Genomic DNA, 24,922 nt, shown 5'->3' with positions numbered 1-24,922 from the left:
TGAGAAACACCCGACCCAAAAATACAGATATGCTGAAGGCCACTATCAAAGCAACCTGGGCTTCAATAACACCTCAGCAGTGCCACAGACTGATCACCTCCATGCCACACCGCACTGATACAGTAATTCATGGTAAAGGAGCCCCAACCAAGTATTGAATGTATAAATGAATATACTTTTCAGAAGTTGGATATTTCTGTATTGTAAATCCTTTTTCTGATTGATCTTAGGGAATATTCTAATAATTTGAGATACTGGATTTCTGATTTTCATGAGCTATAAGCCATAGTCATCAAAATTAAAACAAAAAAGGCTTTAAGTATTTCACTTTACATGTAATGAATATAGAATATATGAAAGTTTACCTTTTTGAATTAAATTATGAAAAAAAAGGAACTTTTTCATGGTATTCTAATTTTTTGAGATGCATTAGTATTGTTGTTGAATAAAACTTAATGCGTTTCCCTTGAAACGAGATGAGCTACTTTAGACTGGTTCCCTGCTCTCTTGGCGCTGAGTGAGTATACAGTCAATGTCTCTGACTCTTGGTAGGATTAATTTTATATGGGAACCAATTCAGGAAAACAAGATTTTCGATAGACACCGGTGAACTTTGTCTTGAGTCAGATGTCACGATGCATGATTCACTTTGCAGAATAATAATAATAATTGAAATGTATTACTACTGGACTGACAGTTTAAGCCTGCATCATGGAGTGGTTACTGTACCTGTGTTGCTCAAGTTGCCAGCACTAACTTTTGTTGTCCGATCAGACAATTACCATTATAGTTTTACTCGTCCTTGCACATACTTTAGTTGTCTTGGACGATCGGACATGCGGTTTTTCGAGCACTGAACACTATTCAAGACTGACATGAAAGGGAAAAATGTTCAGTTAAAACCAGCAGGTACTGAGGTTGGCAACTTTAGGTTCATTTAACTTCAAAGTAGTAATAAATATTACTCGTCAATTTTTATATCTAAGTGTGCAAAAATCATTGTAGTGTGCGGCACTGGTGGTACAAAGGTTTGTATGCATTAGGAAATTATGTGATACATGCAAGTGTGTCTAATTCTCAAAACCCATAGGCTTCAGGCTTTTAACATCGTGGTTGTCCAGCGCTCTGTGCGGTGGTGTTTTTGTGCTTGGCGCAGTGTTCCGAGCGATGTTGCTCTGTGGCATTTTGGTGGCTGTGCAGGTGGTGTGGGACTTGTTTTTGTGCACCTTTTGGTGGGACTGTGGCTGCTACACCATTGGAATGACATCCTGACCACCTTTTGGTGAAACCCCCACCCCCATCTTTTATTTAAAAGACTGAAGCATTATTACTTCATAAAAATTACGAAATGTACCCCCTTAAAATAACATTCCTTAGGTGTCAAAAATGCTAAAACCTGGAAGCTTCTGGGGGCTTTGCCCCCTGGACCCTGCCAGGGGGCATAGGCAGTCCCCTGGAACCCCAGCCTATTTATAGAAATCCCCCCCCCCCCATCATGCCTGGTCAAGAGGATTGGTCTCAGATTCCCTGCTCTGTATTCTCCAAGCTTATAAAATGTTATAGGAGAAGACTCTGTACCGTTTTACTGGCAAAGGGAGATTGTACAAAGTATTACATGCAGAGGTACCAATAATAGTGCCACATGCGTTTTTGTTGTAAATAATTTCTTGATGAGGGATTTGTTTTTTGCTGAAAAAATTTATTTCCATTAAAGGTTGGATTTTTCTCATTTTTTTTCTATGTGCGATGAAGCTACTTTACCAAAAGTGGATTTTTTTTTTCCTTTTTTTTTCTTCTCCCCCTCCTCTTCCTGACACTTTTAAACTCCTCTTTACAAGGGGTGCCAACATGTGGTTGGCACTATATGTTGTATTGCAGTTGTATATGGAAAGCACATGTCTCACAAACAACATTTTTCCAATCATTTGTGCATGTTGAGTGTCCTAAGACTAGGAAAGCAATATGTTTTCATACAAGTGACTTTTTAAGTATTTTTAAGTTCGTTTCTTAGACAAGGATTTTAAGACCGTTACCTTGTTAACAGTTTCAGCGTGAATCTTCCGCCTTCCTCAGAACTGTCACCAGATGTCAGGTGGTGACGTGCCTTATCAGCTGATGTTACGTTACGGAGGCGTGAACGTCCTGCCCAATTTGACAGGTAGTTCACGCCTCCTGCTGTCAGGTCGCTCCCCCAGGACGGCACTCCAGGTGTGCGACAGCGCATACGCTCCCTCATCCCGGTTTATCGTCCTTTGTGCCCACTTGCGTATCTCCACTGCCTCTAAAATCCAACGCTGGTATCTATTTTCTTCAGCGCGAATGACTCTGGCCTCTTCCCAATCTACTACCTGTCAAATCGGACGGGACGTTCACGCCTCCGTAACGTAACATCAGCTGATGAGGCACGTCACCACCTGACATCTGGTGACAGTTCTGAGGAAGGCGGAAGATTCACGCTGAAACTGTTAACAAGGTAACGATCTTAAAATCCTGGTCTAAGAAATGAACTTAAAAATACTTAGTCAGACATAATGAACTTCCACTACATACATAAGTGACTTTTTAATTTTGTCATTGAATTTTCTACTTTCATCTGGCATCCTCAGTCTGTTCAGATACTCATCAGTGCATGTGGTTGTAATAAGTGAAACATCACAGACCCTCAGCAAGCCAGGAATATGCTGCTTGGCTGTCCAAAGATAGCCAGAATATAAGCAGTGCCCATTTTGGGTCGATATGTACACTATTAAAGTACAAAAGTTAATTGCATTAATTGTTACAAATTTGACTTCAGATTAAAAAAAAAGTCCAAAGTCATTTGAGTTTGTACACATCATAACACTTTCCTACTCTACTTGGATATCAGTGGGAATGATTGACTTGCTTAATAATATTTTTCAATGTGCTGCCTGGTCCTGTATTCTTTGGTAGCCCAGAAACCTAACTGTCTGGGCTGAAAAGTGGTCACTCACTCAACATACATGATTGCATTGTGTAAGTTAAGTGCTTTAACATAGACTAACAGAAATGACTGCATTATTAATTTGTGAGGAAGGGATGACTGTATCCCATAGTCCTTTTCCTCTCCTGATTAAGATTAACATAGTGCACACGTTTTGCAACCTCAACCAAAAGGCTCTCCAAGTCATTGGTGAACATTTTCAGTTTTGAGCTGCAGTGTTATCAAAATATCTGAGTCTGTCATCTTTTTCTGTCTCTAACTACATTGCTCATTTTGAATTTGATGTCAGCAACACGTTTCAGAAAAGTCAGGATGAGGCAACAAAAGACTGAAAAAGTTGGGTAATGCTTAAAAAAAATCTAATTTGGTTAATTGGCAACAGGTCAGTAACATAACTGGGTATAAAAAGAGCATCCCAGAGAGGCTGAGTCTCGTAGATGTAAAGATTGGGAGGGGTTCACCACTCTGTGAAAGATTGCATGGGCAAACAGTGCAACAAATTAAGAATAACTTTCCTCAATGTAAGATTAGATTAGATAAAACTTTATTGATCCCTTTGGGAGGGTTCCCTCAGGGAAATTAAGATTCCAGCAGCATCATTACAGATAAACGGAGAAAAGAAATAGAGAAAACTTCTAGATAAAATAAATTATTTACATATACAAATGTAAAAGAATAAGATATGGGGAAGGGGGGAGAAGTGGGGTTAGGGTAAGTGTGTGTGTGTGTGTGTGGGGGGAGCAGGAAAGATATTGCACTTAATATTGTACATTATATTCCACATTGTCCGGTATTGCTTATTATTAGGCTAGGCTACTGTTCCTTCCCATCCTCTGTCCTCCTGTTACCCCTCCTCCCCCCCAGAGAGGAGTTGTACAGTCTGATGGCGTGAGGGACAAAGGAGTTTTTGAGTCTGTTCGTCCTGCACTTGGAAAGGAGCATTCTGTCACTGAACAGGCTCCTCTGGTTGCTGATGACGGTGTGCAGAGGGTGACTGGCATCGTCCATGATGTTCAATGGTTTGTCCATAGACCTCTTCTCTGCCACCGTCACCAGAGAGTCCAGCTTCATGCCGACCACAGAGCCGGCCCGCCTGATCAGTTTGTCCAGCCTGGATGTGTCCTCCTTGGATGTGCTGCCCCCCCAGCACACCACGGTGTAAAACAGGACACTGGCGACCACAGACTGATAGAACATCCACAGGAGTTTCCTGCAGATGTTAAAGGACTGCAGCCTCCTAAGCAAGTATAGCCTGCTCTGTCCCTTCCTGTATAAGTGATTGGTGTTGTCTGTAAAGATTCTCAATCATCCAGGTCATAGTAAACTGTGGGTGGTAGAAATGGGCAGCTGGACTTGCTTGAAGATTCTTGAAAACGTTTCACCTCTCATCCGAAAGGCTTCCTCAGTTCTGTCTGACTAATAGGGAGTATGAGATATTTATCCTTTCCTGGATCAGAATCAGAATTCTGATGACCAGCTCATCTAAGGTGTCATTGAGGCATCATGTTGGTGTGGGTCACACCCAGCCTCCAGTGACCCACACCAACATGATGCCTCAATGACATCTTAGATGAGCGGGTCATCAGAATTCTGATTCTGATCCAGGAAAGGATAAATATCTCATACTCCCTATTAGTCAGACAGAACTGAGGAAGCCTTTCGGACGAGAGGTGAAACGTTTTCAAAAATCTTCAAGCAAGTCCAGTCCAGCTTGCTGTCCAGCCACAGCCCGAGGTACTTGTAGGAATCCACAGCCTCCACCTCGACTCCCTCGATCAGAACTGGTCGTGACCTTGGTCTGGACCTCCCAAAGTCAATGATCAGCTCCTTGGTCTTCGAGGTGTTGAGCTGCAGATGGTTGCAAAGAACTTGTGGATCACATCATCTATGGTACATAATATCGTTAAAAGATTCAGAGACTCTGGAGAAATCTGTATGCAAAAGACAAGGCTGAAAACTGACATTGGATGCCTGTGATCTTCAGGCCCTCAGGCGACACTGCATTAAAAACAGACACATCTTTCATGGAAATCACTGTATGGGCTCAGGAACACTTCAGAAAATCATCCTCTGTGAAGACAGTTCATTACTGCATCTTACAAATGCAAATTAAAACCATATATAAACAATATCCAGAAACAGTGCCACCTTCTGGGCCTGAGCTCTTTTATGATGGACTGAGGCGAAGTAGAAAATTGTTCAGAGGTCTGACGAATCAAAAGGAGAAATTTTTTTTAGAAATCATGGACACCACGTCAAGTTTATTTGTATAGTACTTTTAACAACAGACATTGTCACAAAGCAGGTTTACAGAAAACCTGGGGGGGGGTAGTACCCGTACATCCCAGTTTACTAAATCACACTATGCCTGAGGACCCTCCAGACCTACTCCTTTACCGAATAAAAACTAATAACAAAAAGCTTGACCAAAAAGATATACGTTTTCAGCCTAGACTTAAACACCGAGACTGTGTCTGAGTCCCGAACACTACTTGGAAGGCTGTTCCATATCTGTGGGGTTTTGTAAGAAAAGGCTCTGCTCTGATGTAGCCTTCACTATATGAGGTACCAGCAGATAGCCTGCACCTTTTGATCTAAGTAGGCGTGGTGGGTCATAAGGACCAGACGTTTGCTCAGGTACTGTGGTGCAAGACCATTCAGTGCTTTAAAAGTCAGTAGTAGTATTTTGTAATCAATGCAAAATTTGATTGGGAGTCAGTGTAGTGTGGATAAGATAGGGGTGATGTGGTTATATCTTCTAGTTCTAGTAAGGATTAGCGCTTATTTATGCACCTATTGGAACGTCCAGACAGTAAGGCGTTACAATAATCCAACCCAGAAGTAAGAAAAGCATGAACTAGTTCTTCTGCATCATGTAGTGACTTTTATATTTCTTATCTTAGCAATATTTCTGAGATGAAAGAAAGCTATCTGGGTAATGTTATCGATATGAGTTTCAAATGAAAGACTGCAGTCAGTGATCACACTGAGGTCTTTTACTGCTGCACATGAAGAAACTGAAAGGCCATCCAGAGTTACTGTGCAATCAGAAAACCTACTTCTAGCTGCATGTAGCCCTAGTACAAGTACTTCTGTCTTGTCCGAGTTAAGCAGAAGGAAGTTAATAAGCATCCAGTGTCTAATGACCTTTATACATTCCTCAATTTCATTAAGCTGGGGTGTCTCATCTGGCTTTGCAGAAACATACAACTATGTGTCATCAGCATAACAGTGAAAACTATATCATGCTTACGAATAATATCACCCAGAGGTAACACACGCGCGCGCGCACACAGTGCTCAGCGTAAATGAGTACACCTCCTTTGACAAGTAACATTTTAAACAATATCTCAATGAACACAAACAATTTCCAAATTGTTGACAAGACAAAGTTTAATATAACATCTGTTTAACTTATAACGTGAAAGTAAGGTTAATAATATAAACTTAGAAGAAGAGGGTGAAAGTGATTCAGTGACCAAGTATGTCTCCTGATCTGAACCCAATCGAACACCTATGGGGAATTCTGGAGACAAGTTGAGCCTCACTCTCCATCCAGCATCCAGTCACTAAAAGAGGTCATTGTTGAAGAACGGAAAAAGATTGATGTTACAAAATGTTGCCAACTTGTTCATTCCATGCCTAGAAGACTTGGTGCTGTCATTAAAAATCATGGAGGCCATACAAAGTACTAGATGTAGTAGTTTTTGTTGTGGCATGTACTCATTTTTGCACCACCTTAATTTGAGTAAAACTGAAAAAATGTGTAATCTAAGTTTATATTATTAACCTTACTTTCGCATTATAAGTTAAACAGATGTTCTATTAAACTTTTGTCTTGTTAACATTTTGGAAATTGTGTTTATTGAGATATTGTTTAAAATGTTACATTTCAAAGGGGGTGTACTCATTTACGCTGAGCTGTGTGTGTGTGTGTGTGTGTGTGTGTGTGTGTGTGTGTGTGTATATATATATTAGTGCTGTCAAGCGATTAAAATATTTAATCGCGATTAATGTCGCGACTGTCATAGTTAACTCGCGATTAATCGCAATTTAATCGCACATTTTTGTCACATGAAAAACCATTGTAATTCTCTTATCATAAAGTGAATGGGCTTGCTTTGTACCAATGTTTTTTTTTTTTACTGCAGAGCATAACACGTCTTGTCACAGCCACTGACATCCATAACTTCCATATTAGATGAGAAAACCAAGGGATGAAAAATAAAGTGCATATCACTGTGAAAATAAAAAAATGTTTTATTTTACTCTTCATTAGTTTCTTTTGAAGAGAAGTATTTGCCATAAAAGAAGAAAAAAAACAGATAACAAAAATAAAAACATTCATCATATGTTCAAAAACGTTCATCATAGTGTGGCAGTGTATTATCTAATGCTCACTGCTTATAGCTATACACCATGAGCTGGGAAACTGAAGACTGAAGGAAAAGTATTGAAAAGTATTTTTCCAGTCTCACCTGTGAAAGGTAATCCCATGTGATCTCGTTTGGATGGTAAACCTGTTGGTACAGTTAAACACAGCACATGAATGAGGCATCTTTATTCTCGGCTACTGTCTAGACGCTATACCAGAGACGGTTGAAGAATATCCACTTTGCCCCATCCAATATGGCGGCGAGGATGTTTATATGTCTATGCCTTTCTCCATCACTCACACGTACTCTTATTGGAGCAGCGCGTGACAAGCCTCAACAGGAACTATGGGTGACTCGCAGGGCCAAATTAGAATTTGCGTTAACGGCACTATTTTTTTAATCGCGTTAAATTGAGATCGCGTTATTGCGTTAACTTTGACAGCACTTATATATATATTAAAGAAAAAAAGCAGTGGGCTTAAGGCAGAACCTTGTGGAACACCAAACTTTACCTCAGTATGTCTACAAAAATCACCATTTACAAACTGATGGCGATCGATTAAATAAGACCTGACCCAGGAGAGGGCCATTCCCTTATCTCCCACATTTTCTAGTCTATCCAGGAGAATGGAATGATCAATGTTGTCAAATGCTGCACTAGGGTCAAGCAATACAAGCAGGGAGACACAGCCCTGATCAGATGCCAACAGTAGGTCGTTTACTACCTTAACCAGTGCTGTCTCTGTGGTACCACATCCTCCAGGCTAAAGAGGAGCAGGACTATCCGGCTTATCAGTGCACAGTTCAAAAGCCAGTATCTGTGATGGTATGAGGGTGCATTAATGCACATGACATGGGTAGCTTGTACATCTTGGGAAGGCATTATTAATGCTGAATGATATATACACGTTTCAGAGCAATATGCTGCCACCCAGACAAAATCTTTTTCAGGGAAGGCCTTCCTTCTTTCAGTGAGACAATGCCAAACTGCTTCCTGCACATACTAAAACTGCATGCATAGTGAAAGAGTCTGGGTGCTAAACTGGCCTGCCTGCAGTCCAGACCTGTCTCCCATTTAAAACATTTAGTGCATAATGAAGCGCAAAATATGACAAAGGAGACCCTGAACTGTTGGGCATCTAAAATTGTAGATCAGGCAAGAATGGGACAAGAATTTTCTTTCAAAACTACACCAATTGGTCTCCTCAGTTCCCAAACATTTACAGAGTGTTGTTAAAAGTAGAGGTGATGCAACACAGTGGTGAACATGCCCCTGTCCCAACTTTTTTGAAATGTGTTGCTGACATCAAATTAAAAAATTTCTCAGTTTCAACATTTGATGTCTTTGTATTATTTTCAATGAAATATAGGGTTTCCATGATTTTGCAAATGATCGCATTCTGTTTTTATTTACAGTTTACACAGCATTCTAACTTTTTTGGAATTTGGGTTGAATAAACTTGTCTGTCTCTGATTGAGGAAAGCATCACCTGTCATCCATGCATGCCAATTAAAATGCTGATTAAAATTATTCTACTGTCAGCCAGATCGCACCTCGGCTGGTTTGTAGTGCATCAGGCCGTTGGATTTCGGAAAAGTCAAACCATCATAAAGTGTGTTACATTTAAACCGGCATACAAAATGAAAAATTTTGCTTTGGAAAAACAATAGTAAGTAATAGCACAGAGGAAAAAAAAAAATCTGCTTATCCTGGGTACCTGGGGTTATTTGTTTAAAATCCCACCCCTGGATATGCCTATGCCTTTTCAACTCAAATCGCATATGCCACAAAAATCTTATCTGCCTGTCTGAACACAGGCTTGCAGTATTAACAATCTAATCTTTTTTGTTTGTGTGTGTGTGTGTACGTGTGAGATTCTAGGTATTGATGCGTCAGGGTTATGATGCAGCCTGTGACATTTGGAGTCTGGGAGTTCTTCTTTATACCATGTTAGCTGGGTAAGTGAGTAACCCGCTCCTGAAATCTACACAAGGAAACTCTGGCAGATCTCATGTCATTCTCAGTGGCAAAGGGCATAATAAAATGGGCTGTAGGTCGTTTATAGATGAATATAAGTGGAAAAATTATGCTTCTGTGGCGTTAGTTTCCTGACCCTTCTTATGTAAGACAGCCATAATCATAATACTCCTAACTTCAGTAGGGTTGGCATTACTCGTGTGTAGACCAATTTTGTTATATTTGAAAGGTAAATATACTCCAATATACTATACTAATGAGTTCAATTCATCAAACTTCTATTTTTATGCCACTAATTCACATTTTTTTCAGATTTATTTTATTTCACACACACCATTATTTAACTTTCAATTGCATGTAATGAAAAAAATTTGACAGCATGGAGAAAAGGGTCCCCAAGTGAAGCTAAGAATAAGCTTATAAGCTGGGGCCCATGGTACAGTAAGTAATAGGTATTACAGCAAAGAAAAATTATCAGGCATACAATATGCAAAACAGTTATGACAACCTGCATTTACTCATCACCATACGACATATCTAGGTCCATAAGACATTTGGCACAATTATGAAATACAAAAATTGGACCAGCATATGTTAATTTCTGTTCATGCCTTTTGGGATCGTTCTGTGTAGGTACACCCCTTTCGCTAATGGCCCCAATGACACCCCAGAGGAGATTCTGTTGCGTATCGGCAGTGGCAAATTCTCTCTCAGTGGAGGAAACTGGGATACTGTGTCTGACTCCTCAAAGGTAGAACATTTAATCCTTTTCTCCTTAATACAGTATACTTCCCTTCTCTTTGCAAAATCATCAGTGACCTAAAAAGATTAATTAAGAGTTTAATTTATTAGTAATTATGGGTAAACCAGGTTAATGTGGGGGATTTATTTATTTAATCATTTATTTATTATTATTATTTTTTTTTAATTTAAGCTCAAGTTGTCTCAGACAACTTAAGACTGATATTTCATATTCAGACTTTACTGTTGTTCTTAGGCAATTTAGTACTACAAGGTGGTGGTGATGATGATTAGACTTTGCAGTGACACTTCTCTTTCACCTGCAGGATCTTTTGTCTCACATGCTTCATGTGGACCCTCATCAACGGTATTCGGCCGAGCAGGTACTGAAACACTCATGGATCGCCTGCCGGGACCAGCTTCCCCATTTCCAGCTCACCCGACATGATGCACCTCATTTAGTTAAGGTAAAACAGACTGAATGAGTTTATAGAGTGGTGTAAAAAATACTTAATATATGAATGTTTAAGAACTCGGTTGATTGCATAGGGCATTTCCTTTTATATCAAACTATAGAATTTATTTTCAAACATTTTTATTGTGTAATCTGGCAACAGGGTGACACAGTGGGTAGCACTGCTGCCTCATAGCTTCAGGGTCCTCTGTTTGAGCCTGAGCTCAGGTTACTGTTTGCACAGGGTTATGCATGTTCTCCTACGTGTCCACATGAGTTTCTTTGAAATTCTCTGATTTTCTCCCAACTCCCAAGAACATGCTAATAGGTGGATTGGCTATGCTAAATTGACCGTAGGTGTGAATGAGTTTGTGAATGCGTTTTGCTTCAACTGGTGTCCCATTTAGGATGTGTCCCAGGACGAGCTTCAGATCCACTGCAGTCCTGACCAGGATAAAACAGTTTCTGAAGATGAATTGAGAATGAATGAATGATTTGTCTTCCTTTCAGCTATTTGCAATGTAAACATTTATTTATGTAGAAAAGAATCCATATATATATATATATATATATATATATATATTAGTGCTGTCAAGCGATTAAAATATTTAATTTAATCGCGATTAATGTCGCGACTGTCATAGTTAACTCGCGATTAATCTCAATTTAATCGCACATTTTTGTCACATGAAAAACCATTGTAATTCTCTTATCAGCATAAAAAAGTGAATGGGCTTGCTTTGTACCAATGTTTTTTTTTTTTTTTTTTATTGCAGAGCATAACACGTCTTGTCACAGCCACTGACATCCATAACTTCCATATTAGATGAGAAAACCAAGGGATGAAAAATAAAGTGCATATCACTGTGAAAATAAAGAAATGTTTTATTTTCCTCTTCATTAGTTTCTTTTGAAGAGAAGTGTTTGCCATAAAAGAAGAAAAAAACATAAAAATAAAAACATTCATCATACGTTCAAAAACGTTCATCATAGTGTGGCAGTGTATTCTCTAATTCTCACTGCTTATAACTCTACACCTACCCGGTGGAGATGAGCTGGGAAACTGAAGACTGAAGGATCAGTATTGAAAGTATTTTTCCAGTCTCACCTGTGAAGGGTAATCCCATGTGATCTCGTTTGGACGGTAAACCTGTTGGTACAGTTAAACGCAGCACATGAATGAGGCATCTTTATTCTCGGCTACTGTCTAGACGCTATACCAGAGACGGTTGAAGAATATCCACTTTGCCCCATCCAATATGGCGGCGAGGATGTTTATGCCTTTCGCCATCACTCACACGTACTCTTATTGAAGCAGCGCGCGACAAGCCTCAACAGGAACTACAGGTGACTCGCAGGGCCAAATTAGAATTTGCGTTAACAGCACTATTTTTTTTAATCGCGTTAAATTGAGATCGTGTTAACACGTTAACTTTGACAGCACTAATTAATATATATATATATATATATATAACCAGTCAAAACTTTGGACACACCATCTAATTCAGTGATTTTTATTTATTTTTATTAATTCATGTCTTCAAGTAATGCTGGACTGTTGTTCCTCTTTACATAGTTGAGTGGTTTTTGACATAATATGGATTACTACAATTGTGGAATAGGGCTATTTACTGTATCTTAATTATTTACGATTTCATGTTTGAAGATCTCACATGCATTAACAGAGATGCCAACATGCATGATTTGGGTGCAGCAGCTACAGATTTGAAGCACAATTACGATGCTGCGTATAGACCTGAAAATGTATTTCAACCGGTTTTGCCCATGTATCAATCGACTCAACGTATTTTCGGCGTTCAGACTGTTCCACGTCTCATCATTTATGCTGATTTGGATAATTCCGGGAATTTCCATATCCTTATGTTAGCTGTGCTGTGATTGGCCGAGAGGTGACCTGATCCATGCTGTCGGCCAATCACGCACATGTTCGATTTTATTTCAGTTGCACTCGGTCTTGTTTTTGATTACAAGACTGAACACTGTGATGCAGTGTTCAGAAATGTGCGGTAAGGATACGTAGTTGTTTTCCTGGAAGCAAACTGGCTTCGTTGGTCGTGCTCCAGAACTGAAACTTTCGTTCACAAACTAGTGTCAGGTGTGAAGTGAAGACAGACCATGGATTGTGAATGATGGAGTCTCCGCCTAAAAAGAAGAGGCTATGTGAACAGCAGTTTCTAGCTGAATACATGGCCGAGTGTACAACTGGACAATCACCATGCCTACTGTATTCTGTGTAGGTGCGATTTCAGCATGCGACATGGGGGGCGGAGCGATGTGTAATGTTATCAGTACTATATATATTCCACTCCAATGCAGACTGCGAGCGAGTGTTCAATCTTGTAACCAAAAATAAGACTGAGTTCAGGCCAAACATGAAGACAGAGATTGTGAGCAGCCTGGTCACACACAAGCAATTCATGATTGCCAAAGGTTCAGTGTGCCACCGCCACTCATACAACAGAAGTACACTGGAGAAAGCGAAGTCAGATACATATAACAAATTATCCAAGTAACTTCAGCCTGCTCAGTTTAATAAAATGTTGTATGGATGAGCATCTTTACCTCGTCTGCTACGGCGTAAACAGGGCAAGGTATTGTTTTCGGTCGTTTTTTTTTTTTTTTTTTAAGTAACATTACGGGAAAACTGCTGGACTAATCTTCATGAAACTTTCAGGATAGATGGGCATTGGTCTCAAATGGAACCGCCAACACTGTGCCGTCATTGGATGGTTTCTTGGTTCATTTACATATGCAAAGGAAGTGATTTTAGCCTCGCCCACTTTTAAACCCCACTGATGATAACTTCCCTGCTCTGTTGATTTATTATTATTACCTCACCCGCTACGGACTAGACTAAAGAAATCGCTTTCAGACATGTTTGCTTATTACAGCAGAGGTCTCAAAAGTAGCCGGTCACTGGCGGCAAATCGCTGTCTGTAGGAGGATTTGCTGCCGTTTATTTTGCGCTGAGTAACAAAAAATATTTTTGTTTACATATCTGTACAAAACTGAGCGGCTTGCAATGTGAAACTAAGTTTCATTCAACTAAATAATGGCCAGGGTTCCCGCTGGTGCTCGTCACACTTGTCCCTGACGAACGTAATCCATCAGTGACGAAGAGAAAATTACTAGCAGTCGTCACGAATGTGTGTCGTCACGAATGACGAATGTGTGTCATCATTATCATAAGTCATCTTTTATAGAAATTCCTCCGTTTGCTGAAACCCAACCCCAGTGAAGAGACTTTGGGAAGCCAGAGTGCAAACAATGAGCGTGTGCTTGTGACCAATAAAAATTGACCACACATGACCACATGAGCGCCAAGCTTTTGACCAGTCACAGTGCGTCTTAATCGGCCTGGTGTGGGGGTGTAATCATCTCTGCGTGAACCAAACAGTGGTGCGGTCTAAACTGGCGGGGTTGTGGGAATTTTTTTTTTAATTTTATTTAAAAATTTTTTTGAGCGAGCTTCTTCAAGCACTGAAGATGATTTAAGGGCCGAAACAGCCACAGGGAAGGCACACTCGGAGCCACGACCGTCCCTGAGCACATCAGGCAGCATCAGTAATACAGGGGTCAGTGTTTTTAATAAATAACCACTAAATTAAAAGCACTGTCAGCAGGCAAGCAACCTAAGGGAGCTCTCTTTCTGGGCGATAGCCCCCAGGTGTTTTCACCCTCATAAAATGTAAGAGATTAATAGGAAACAACTGACTTGGATGTCACCTGGGATTTTGAATGTTGTCTTTTTGATCCCAAAGAAGAGAGATGTGAGATTATATTTTTATTAAACTGATGATTAATTTTACTCGTGACATTGTCAGTGGACACGTGCCTGTTTCCTGAGATATTGTGGGTGTTGATGATAATAGTCAGAAACTGAAGTGAATGACAAATTTAAAAAAAGTGCAAAAATCAGTAATAAAGATGTCATAATCTGTGAACGTGCGTGGGTGATTATATTTCTTGTAAAGTTAGATATAACCTCACCAATCTATCTATGCCAATCATGCTTAAAAAAAAAAAAAAAGCCTCAGGAAAACTGGACTGAGCCCCCGGTCTGTTCAATAGCTCGAATAGAAACAGACTTTATTTTGCTGTTTACAATAAATTGGAAATTCCTCTCCAAAAGTCTTGAAACTGTGTCTAGTAAACCCAGTTTTCCATTTTTCTTGCCTATGGTTCACAGTGAAGGGCTTCAGCCTTTTTAATTGTACCCTCCTATTCGCTGCCTTGTACCCTTTTATTCCCCTAAACTTTTGAGACCACTGTTAGAGGGGAAAGTGTGTTCCACTGAGCTCTTGCGCCGGGTCATTTCCGGTAAATGAGTTTTGGTCATGGCGACAGCGTGTGTATGTCAGCCTCGGTTCGGAGGTTTCAGTTTCGAAAACTGTAAGAGTAGAGTAATATAAAGTACAGACACTTGGTATATTTTACTTCTGTGACTTTTAAATTGTTCATTTTTGGATTACGCTTCATTTTTGTGGCTACTGCTTCATCGAGTAAAAATATATATGCTATATTTACTGTATAGTCATGGTATCAGAAAACAGTTTTATTTATAAGCAGTAGCCACATGTACCCATAGGGTACCTATTTTTTTCGCGATATCTTCCTTCCTAGTCATCATAAGTGCTACCGGGCGAGGTTTGCTTTGCCTGGCAACGCTTGTTCAGTATTGAATTTATTAAGTCCAGTATTAGACTGGTGCACAGTTCAGGAAGTGGATTGCATCTCTGAGCTTCCCTGAAATTTGGTTTCTGAGGGCCTTGGCAGCCCCCAGACCCCCAGCCTAATAGGAAGCCTCGCTTTGCTCAGCTTCACCTCACTACGCTTGGAGATGCTGCCCTTTTTCATTTGTCAATGTTAGCATCTCTGCATTAAGAAGGCAAGCAATTCGACTGATTAACTTTTGACAAGACATGCACTACCGTTCAAAAGTTTGGGGTCACTTTGAAATTTCCTTATTTTTGAAAGAAAAGCACTGCTCTTTTCAATGAAGATCACTTTAAACTAATCAGAAATACACTCTATACATTGCTAATGTGGTAAATGACTATTCTAGCTGCAAATGTCTGGTTTTTGGTAGCCTGGGCCCGCCCATCCTAAGCGTGACGCAACATGAGTGCCTGTTGCGAGCTTAGTCTGGCAAGGCAAGCTATCTACAGCTCTTCCAAGCTCCCGAAAAATCGGGAACCAATCAACTTTGAGCATCTCCAACGGCCCTGGGTAGAGGCGTGTTCAAGGCACTGACGTAGTAGAACTGCGACCGGAAGCCATAGATTGTTTACAGAATCTATGCCGGAAGAGCTTCATTCACGCTTCCGCATCTATTACGCATAGATGCTGTATTGAAAGCATTCAACGGGAAGTTCTCATTGAAAACGAAGCAAAGAGCAGCCCTGGAGGTATTTATTGAAAGGAAGGACGTTTTCGCCTTGCTCCCGACCGGCTTCGGTAAGAGTTTAATCTACCAGTTAGCCCCGTCGCGTCACATACGTCAGAGGAAAGAGTGATGTGATTGGTTTAAGCTTCGTCACAGCCTTTTCTGGCTTCGACCGGTAGCAAACTGAGGCATTTCAGGGAGGCGGGTCAACCACGGGCTCTGGGAAACGGTTGGGCTTAATATCTTGGCCAGACCAATAGCTCGGAGAGCTTTGCAGTCGCGTTAGCCAGACTAGGTTTTTGGTGCAATATCTCCATAGGTGTATAGAGGCCCATTTCCAGCAACTCTCACTCCAGTGTTCTAATGGTACAATGTGTTTGCTCATTGCCTCAGAAGGCTAATGGATGATTAGAAAACCCTTGTACAATCATGTTAGCACAGCTGAAAACAGTTTAGCTCTTTAGAGAAGCTATAAAACTGACCTTCCTTTGAGCAGATTGAGTTTCTGGAGCATCACATTTGTGGGGTCGATTAAATGCTCAAAATGGCCAGAAAAATGTCTTGAGTATATTTTCTATTCATTTTACAACTTATGGTGATAAATAAAAGTGTGACTTTTCATGGAAAACACAAAATTGTCTGGGTGACCCCAAACTTTTGAACGGGAGTGTACCTTTTAATTGGAAAGCATTCTAGGTGACTACCTCATGAAGCTGGTTAAGATAATGCCAATAGTGTGCGAAGCTGTCATCAAGGTAGCTACTTTGAAAAATCGAAAATATGAAACCTGTTTCTTTTGTTTGTTTACCAAAAAAAATTCCATGTATGTACCATGTTATTTCATAGTTTTGATGTATTCAGTATTGTTCTACGATGTAGAAAATGGTCAAAATACAGAAAAACCTATGAATGAGGAGGCATGTCCAAACCTTTGAATGGTAATGATGTATCTGTATACAGGTACATTTTAATAATTTTATTTCAGCTTGTTAGGTTATTTCACCAGAAATCAAATATTTTAATAACTATATAATTTTTAAAATTATATTTTGTTTATTAGAAAAAAAAATTGTCATCCACAGTTTAATGTTGCTGGGGGAGTATTATTGCACTTTTAGTAACAATTTTAAAACTGTATCTTTTAGGGAGCAATGGCCGCTACATACTCGGCACTGAATCATAAGACATGCCAGCCAGTCCTGGAACCCGTGGCAGCTTCCAATTTGGCCCAGCGCAGAAGCATGAAGAAGTTAACTTCCACTGACATGTTGTGAACAGAAGCATCTTCACATCACTGTGTTCTCTCATCCCCATTATGTCTATTTATTTGTTTGGCTGCTCCTGTCCCCACTGTTTTGGCATTTTTCCTCAGCTCCTGCACATTGTAATTGGACACCAGACATTGTCTAATTGGACACTTTTACATCAGGGAGGCTGTTTAGCAAGTTGCAGACTGAGAGACTGCACTGAACATGGCTGAAATTTAAATCCAAAATGCTGCAGGGCTGCAGTGTGTGTGTGTGTGTGTGTGTGTGTGTGTGTGTGTGTTCTCTCCCATTTCCTCTTGTATATACATTCTCTGGAACTCTCCTATCTTTGTCTTTTCTCAATCATTCTTCATCTTCTCTCTCCATCCTTCCCTCTCAGTGGGGAAACCAGCACCAGCGCCTATTCTCATTCACTGTGACTGGCTGACCTAAAGCTGCTTTAAGTAAACTGTGCTCTGCCTTCTTTCCCCAATTTACATCTCTGTTCATTCACGACTCCTCTGTCTTGATCAGCCTACTCCTGTCTCTTGACAATTTATCTGGGAGGGAAAGTGCATTTTGGAAGTTTCCGATCTATTAAAGCCATTTAGCATGCGGCTTGAGGAGTCAGTGTGTCTGAACCACTCAATGTTACCTCAAGTCGAATTGACGAGCTGAAAGCAGACTTTAAGCTTTCAATGGGTGTATATAGAATTTAGCACCAGAGTGATTGTCAAAAACACACACACACACACACACACACACACATATGATCTACCCCCATCATATCAATTATTATATTTAAGCACATTTGCACTGAAGCTTGTCAGGTTGTTGCTCCCCCCCTTATTTATTTTTTTTCCACCTGCACCCTACCTTGATCCTTTTCTTAAAATTCCTATTTGTGTTAAACAAAAAAAATAAGCTAAAGTTGAAATAATAGAAACTATCAAAGGTCAACAAATGTGGACCGGAGTTCATAGTGTTGGATCCAGTATTAGGGCAAACCAAGGATTCATGGGATGATCCATTTTGTATGTGTGTGTGTGTGTGTGTGTGTGTGTGTGTGTGTGTGTGTGTGTGTGTGTGTGTGTGTGTGTGTAAAATATATATATTGTATTTATTTCATTTAATTGTTAAGATTCTATTTTTCTTTCTGGTTCTGTATATATTAGCATTAAAGATTAGAAAAACATGCATTCTCAATTTTAGAGGTCATTATTTCTGTTATTCTGATTCTTTTGAGTTCTACCAAATGACTAATCTGAAAAGTAGTGGCAGGAGCTGAATAAGTCAAATGGTAGTGAATTATTGGAAGCAATATGTCGCATAACACATATTGGTCTTAGAATATTACAATAATGTACATAAAAATATTTAATTATAGCATGACTACAGCATAATCTAGTGGTGGCTGGTGTACACACATTTCAGGTGTGCTGAGAAAAGTAGACTTGTGTTTGGCTATGTCAACTAAATTTTGTTTACAACATAGATTATCTTAAAGGAACACTGGGATTTTTTTTTAAACCTGGGCCATGTTTTCCCATCTCTTTGGGTCCAGATATTTACTAGGGACAAAACGACTGAAATTGGTCCAATATTGAGTTAGAACTCTATAACCGGCAGCTACTGCAAAACAGCTATACAATGTAATTCTACAGTACAATCCTCCACGTCAAAGCAAAACACTTGTTTTTGCCACTGACAGGCTCATAATGTGATTATAAGTGTCTGAAAACATGGAAAGGATCCCTACAGAGATGCACTGGTGGGTGAGTGTGTGACAGAGAGGGTTTTGTTTTTTGTTTTTTAAACCACAACAGTAAAGAAACCGTAGAAAGTAACGGTTTATATGGTCATTGTTTTACCTTTCTCTTCTTCCTGCCTCTGACACAGCACCCCATTCAGTGCCTGTATTTGGTTATTGTACAGGGGCTATTTTCTGATGTTTACAAAAGACGTCAAGCAGAGTTTGTGAAGTACATTTCCAAAGTAATGCCAGAATATTTAGCTAATTATGACAGTACGAATGAGTGTCTGACAACATGGAAAGGATCCCTTTTGTAGAGTCGTTCTATAATTTGGGGTACATTTATTTTCACATCAACAGAAAAGTACAAAATGGTGTTCTTTCTCAACAGAACAACTAGTGGTTCAAGTTGGTTTTTTTTCTTCAGTGCATCATATCCGCAAGTTGCAGAGCTTAAAGGTGCAGTACGAGATTTTTTTCAGGAGTATTTTTTACCATATTGCTTGAAAAGCTCCTCACACCCATGTTGCAAGCAGTACAATAGAAGGTTTGACCCCAAAACAAAATATTTTAATCCAGTCTACAGTGTAAAATAAAGGAAAAACGCCATCAAATCCTATCGAGGTAACCACCTCAAAATGATTGGATACTGACACGTCAATCAGACTGAAGCCCGCGACCCCAACCCCCCCAACCCTCACCGCCCCTACCCTTGCACGTACAGTATGCACAGGGACCACTCCAGGTGAACTAAGCCATTTCAAAGCAATGGATAGATAGCCTACCATACTAGCCCATTTTATCTAGATACTGGCCTACAATAATTACATAACACTATGGCAGAACAGACGCACACAACTGGTCAAAAAAGAAAACGAAAATCTGTATTCGAAAAGGCAACTGCCAGGAAACTTTATGAAAAAGGACGAGTCAAGACCAGAGTGAACATTGGCGCAGCGTTCGACCGCTGGCGGCGACTCAAACAACAAAAAGGACTTCAAACCGATGCAATGGTGGCCCTGTTTCTACTCGATAGGTAAGATAACATTATGTATTTATTACATTTTCAGGTAGGACAGTGTTGTCGTTTTAACAAGTGTACACCCTGGCAGCGAGAGCATAACCGATGATACGGACCACAATGTAGGTTTTGCTAAGTTAGCATGATTTGCAAAGTTAGCTGACACGGATTGTTATACTAACGCGTATAGTCGTATTACGTATTAATACACGTATTGCACTGCTTGGGCTAGGGCGGTGACTGCTACAGAACCCCCGACATATCAGTCTTACTACAATTAGATTAGGTATAACAAGTATGAAAACAAGTGAAAAGTCAACTTCTAATGTAGTATGCAGACACATATTTCTTGAAATAATGATCATGTTAGTTGGTTACTTTCACTACGATGTTGTTCAGTCTTACCTGAGAAGATGCCATGGCACACCTGATGATCTCTCCTTCCGCGCTAACAGTGGTTGAAACACACTGAGCTAATGCAAACAGTCCTCGCGACAACCATGAACGCTCGGGAACTGGCAATGCGCGTTCATGTGCTTTGGAGGCGTGGGTAGGGAGGGGGGTGGAGACGCGGGGGAGAGGTGGAGACACGGGGGGTGGAAGCATGGCGAGGGCGGGCGTGTTTCTTTTCAAAATATGGCTTGCAGGAACCGTTATTCCAAAATCTCGTACTGCACCTTTAAACATTTTTTTCCCATTTTTTTTAAAGGAAAGGATGTTTTCACTATTCATTTTGTCAACAGTCGTATGATATAAATGTGATGTGTCGTTAAGGACAGTATTATTATTATTATTATTATTATTATTTGAATTACCATACAGGTCATTTTAATGGTTATAAGAGTTTGAAGGTTATAAAAGATATGCAAAACTCCAACCTTTGTAGATGTACGTTGTACTTTTAAGGGATATCAAAAGCACCACTTTAGTCATTTTAAATGTGGAAAAAATGAGGTGTAACACATTTGATGCTAACTACGTTTACATGCACAAAATATTCTGGTTTTTGCACTTATTCTGATAAACAATATTCCTACTAAACTTTACATGGCTAATGAAAATATATATTCCAATAATAATCCTGTTTACATGCAACTGTGCGTACTCCAACTGTCTAGTTGGTTTTTGTACAATGCAAAGTTGACTGTAAACAGGCAAGAGGCCATGTGTCACAAACCTGTAAAACCCCTACTTGAAACATTCTGAATGTACTGTATACGTGTCCAAAGAATGCTCTTAAAACCCAAATAATATTGGCATATCCCATATGTCTTAATCGGAAAATGCTAAATTTGGGATAAGGCCAAATTCAGAATATCCAAATGTAATATGCTGTTTACATAACTCGTATCCTGTATTGTCATATCTGGAATAATAGTGGAATATTCATGTGCATGTAAACGTACTAAATGAAGGTCTCAGTTTCTGCCATGACAAGCCCTGTATCTCTACTGTTTCTCAGCTGCTGACCTCTCTATAAAACAATTGGATTTTTAAAAAATGTGTTCAGGGAGAAAGGGAAAGTGTGCCCATATGAATGGGTGCTGTGACATACACTACCCTGCCAAAAAAAAAAAAAAAAGTTGCGCACATTAATATTTGGTTGGACCACCTTTAGCTTTGATTACAACATGCATTCACCATGGCATTGTTTCAGTAAACTTATGCAGTGTCACATTTTTCAGTCCAGAGCTGTATTAATTTTTCACCGAGATCTTGTGTTGAGGGTGGGAAAGTCAAACCATTGCATAAAGTGTTTTTTCTGGCACATCCCAAAGATTCTCATTGGGGTAAGGTTGGGACTCTGTGGTGGCCAATTCATTTGTGAAAATGATTCCTCATGCTTCCTGAACCACTCTTTTTCAAAATCTGAGTCCAAATTTTATGCCTGTGCCATCAGGGAAGAAAAAAAATCCATTGATGTGATTACCTGGTCATTCAGTACATTCAGGTCGTCAGCTGACTTCATTTTATTGCCCCGTAACACTGCTGAGCCTCATCCTGATCAACTGAAGCAACCACAGATCATAACACTGCCTCCAGAGGCTTGTACAGTGGCCACAATGCATGATTGATGCATTGCTTCATGTGCTTCCCTTCTTACCCTGATACACCCATCACTCAGGAATAGAGTAAATCTGGACTTATCAAACCACATGACCTTTTTCCATTGCTCCAGAGTCTAATCTTCATGCTCCCTAGCAAATTGAAGCCTTTTCTCCTGATTAGTCTCACTAACGGGTGGTTTTCTTATGGCCACACAACTGTTTAGCACCAATCCTGAGTGTTGTCACATTGTGAGTGTGGAATGCTTTTAATTTCACTATTAAACATAGCCATGAGTGCAACTGTTGAATTTATTTATTTATTTATTTATTTTATTTTTTTTAACAATTTGACATAAAGCATTTCAGTGATCATGGTCAGTCAGGATCTTTTCCCAGCCACATTTTTTTTTTTTTTACCCCCAATGAAGTTGATGAGTCACCACTATTCTTCCAGGTTTTAATAATGTGTTAGACAATTCTTGACCAAATTCCAGTCATTTCAGCAATCTCCTTAGTTGTTTTCTTTGCTTGATGCAAGCCAATAAGTTGGGCCTTCTGTAACAATAACATCTTTTCCATGACCATGGGATATGTCTTCTGACATGTTTAAGAAATGAAAAGCGACACACTGCATCAGTTAAGGTTAAAAGAATTGTTGCCTGCTGAAACACAATCACTGCAGTAATTATCCAATCAAAGGCTCTTGTGTATTTGCTTATTTAAATCCAAATGGTGACACTTTTTTTGGCCTGGGCAGTCTCTGTAGGGTTAGTTAGTTAGTTGACAACTAACACAGTTGACATTTTCCCTATCTTGACCCATAATTTCAGTGGTAAGTATTGCCTGGTTCAACACGCCATTTTTTTGAACAGGTTAACATCAGGTTTGAACATTAATTGAATTAAAATCATAATTTGTAAACCATAATGTATGTAACAGTTGGTCAGTTAGCATACTCACTGACAATGTGCTGTTTATATATAACCATTTTTCATTTGCAGGGGACAGTTCTGTTTGTTAGTAACATAGTTGACGTAACTTTGCAGACATTAATGATATTTAAGTTACTTAAATGAGAATATATATTTTTCTTGAGTATTTAGACTTGAAATAATTTTTATAGTTCTTGACTTGAATTTTTTTAACAGACTCTATCAACTGAAAAACAGATATAGCAAAAATTGTCTATTTAGCAATATCTTGACCAATTTCAAACTAAATGAACCATAGAATGCCCATAATGTTTGTGATGTAACATGGTTTTGATTAATCGGTAAAATGTTTTTGAAGAAAATTGTTAGAATAAAGATAATCATCATCAATGGACATTGAATGTATCCCAAATTATAGAATGGCTCATTGGTTGGGTTTAATGTTTCAGAAAATAGGGAAACAAATACTATGCTAATGAAAAGTCAAACAAAAACATCACTTTGTTGCAAGTGAAAGTTGAGCACAGAAGCCAAAATGCTTTAAAAAGAAGGAAATATACTGATCAGCCCCAGAAACAACCTGCCTAATATTCTGTAGGCACACTTGTGTTCAACCTACTGACTAGTGGCCTAGTGGTAGCGTGTCCGCCTCTCAATCGGGAGATCGTGAGTTCTATTCACGGTCGGGTCATACAAAAGACCATCATAAAAATGGTACCTACTGCCATCTGGCAAGGCACGCTGCAATACAGATGTGCATGGGGAGTTAAACTCTCGTGGTTACCAGAGGACTAGCCCCCCACTGTAACCCTAGCTATGTAATAGGCGAGAGGCCGAGGGCTATGGAAATGGAGATCGGCGCCGCCCGATGCACCACATACAGGTTGGGCCTGGTTAGTACTTGAGTGGGAGACTGCCTAGGAATACCAGGTACTGTAAGGCGTGGGAAGGACTTTAACTTTTTTAACTAACACTTGTGTTCAAAATAATAGCAGTCCAACACGACTAACCAGATCAATCACTGTTTTTGGTGGAAATTATATTACTACATGGCAAATAATTTACCAGTAGGTGTAGTAGAGTCATAGAAAACCAACAGACCCAACATTCATGATATGCATGTTCCTGAGTCTGTGTAATCGAATAATTAAGTGAAAGGGACGTGGTCAAAATAATAGCAGTGTGGAGTTTAATTAGTGAGATCATTCATTCTGTGAAAAAACAGATGTCAGTCAGGTGGCCCTAATTTAAGGATGAAGCCAGCACATGTTGTACATCCATTTCTCTCTGAAAACCTGAGAAACATGGGTCGTTCCAGACATTGTTCAGAAGAACAGCGTGCTTTGATTAAAACGTTGATTGGAGAGGTAAAACGTATACTGTAAAGAAGTGCAGAAAATGATGGGCTGCTCAGCTAAAATGATCTCCAGTGCTTTAAAATGGACAGCAAAGCCAGAGAGACGTGGAAGAAAACAGAAGACTACCATTCGAATGGATCGAAGAATAGCCAGAATGGCAAAGACTCAGCCAATGATCAGCTCCAGGGTGATCAAAGACGGTCTGAAGTTACCTGTGAGTACTGTGACAATTAGAAGATGCCTGTGTGAAGCTAATCTATCGGCAAGAAGCCCCCGCAAAGTTCCACTGTTAAAAAAAAAAGACGTGCTGAAGAGGATACAATTTGCCAAAGAACACATCGACTGGCCTAAAGAGAAATGGAAAAACACTTTGTGGACTGATGAAAGTAAAATTGTTCTTTTTGGGTCCAAGAGCCACAGACAGTTTTTCAGACGACCCCCAAACACTGAATTCAAGCCACAGTACACTCTGAAGACAGTGAAGCATGGTGGTGCAAGCATCATGATATGGGGATGTTTCTCTTACTGTGGTGTTGGGCCCATTTATCGCATACCAGGGATCATGGATCAGTTTGCATATATCAAAATACTTGAAGAGATCATGTTGCCTTATGCTGAAGAGGAAATGCCCTTGAAATGGGTGTT

General features: G+C 39.7%; 1 protein-coding gene across 5 annotated transcripts in view; it reads left to right on the top strand.

Annotated features, from left to right (window-relative positions):
- Nucleotides 1-18,360, top strand: part of rps6kal (ribosomal protein S6 kinase a, like) — a 165,685-nt gene extending 147,325 nt beyond the window's left edge. For all 5 annotated transcript variants that reach the window (XM_060927660.1, XM_060927657.1, XM_060927658.1 and 2 more), the window contains 4 exons: nt 9,221-9,297; nt 9,950-10,067; nt 10,384-10,524; nt 17,064-18,360. In XM_060927660.1, coding sequence (XP_060783643.1) covers nt 9,221-9,297; nt 9,950-10,067; nt 10,384-10,524; nt 17,064-17,192 — 465 coding nt within the window. In that variant the 3' untranslated portion in view covers nt 17,193-18,360. The remainder of the gene's footprint in view (nt 1-9,220; nt 9,298-9,949; nt 10,068-10,383; nt 10,525-17,063) is intronic.
- The last annotated feature ends 6,562 nt before the right edge of the window (nt 18,361-24,922 follow it).

Source organism: Neoarius graeffei, chromosome 8 (assembly GCF_027579695.1).
Source record: "Neoarius graeffei isolate fNeoGra1 chromosome 8, fNeoGra1.pri, whole genome shotgun sequence".
Taxonomy (NCBI): Eukaryota; Metazoa; Chordata; class Actinopteri; order Siluriformes; family Ariidae; genus Neoarius; species Neoarius graeffei.
This window is presented reverse-complemented; position numbering and strand designations above follow the sequence as displayed.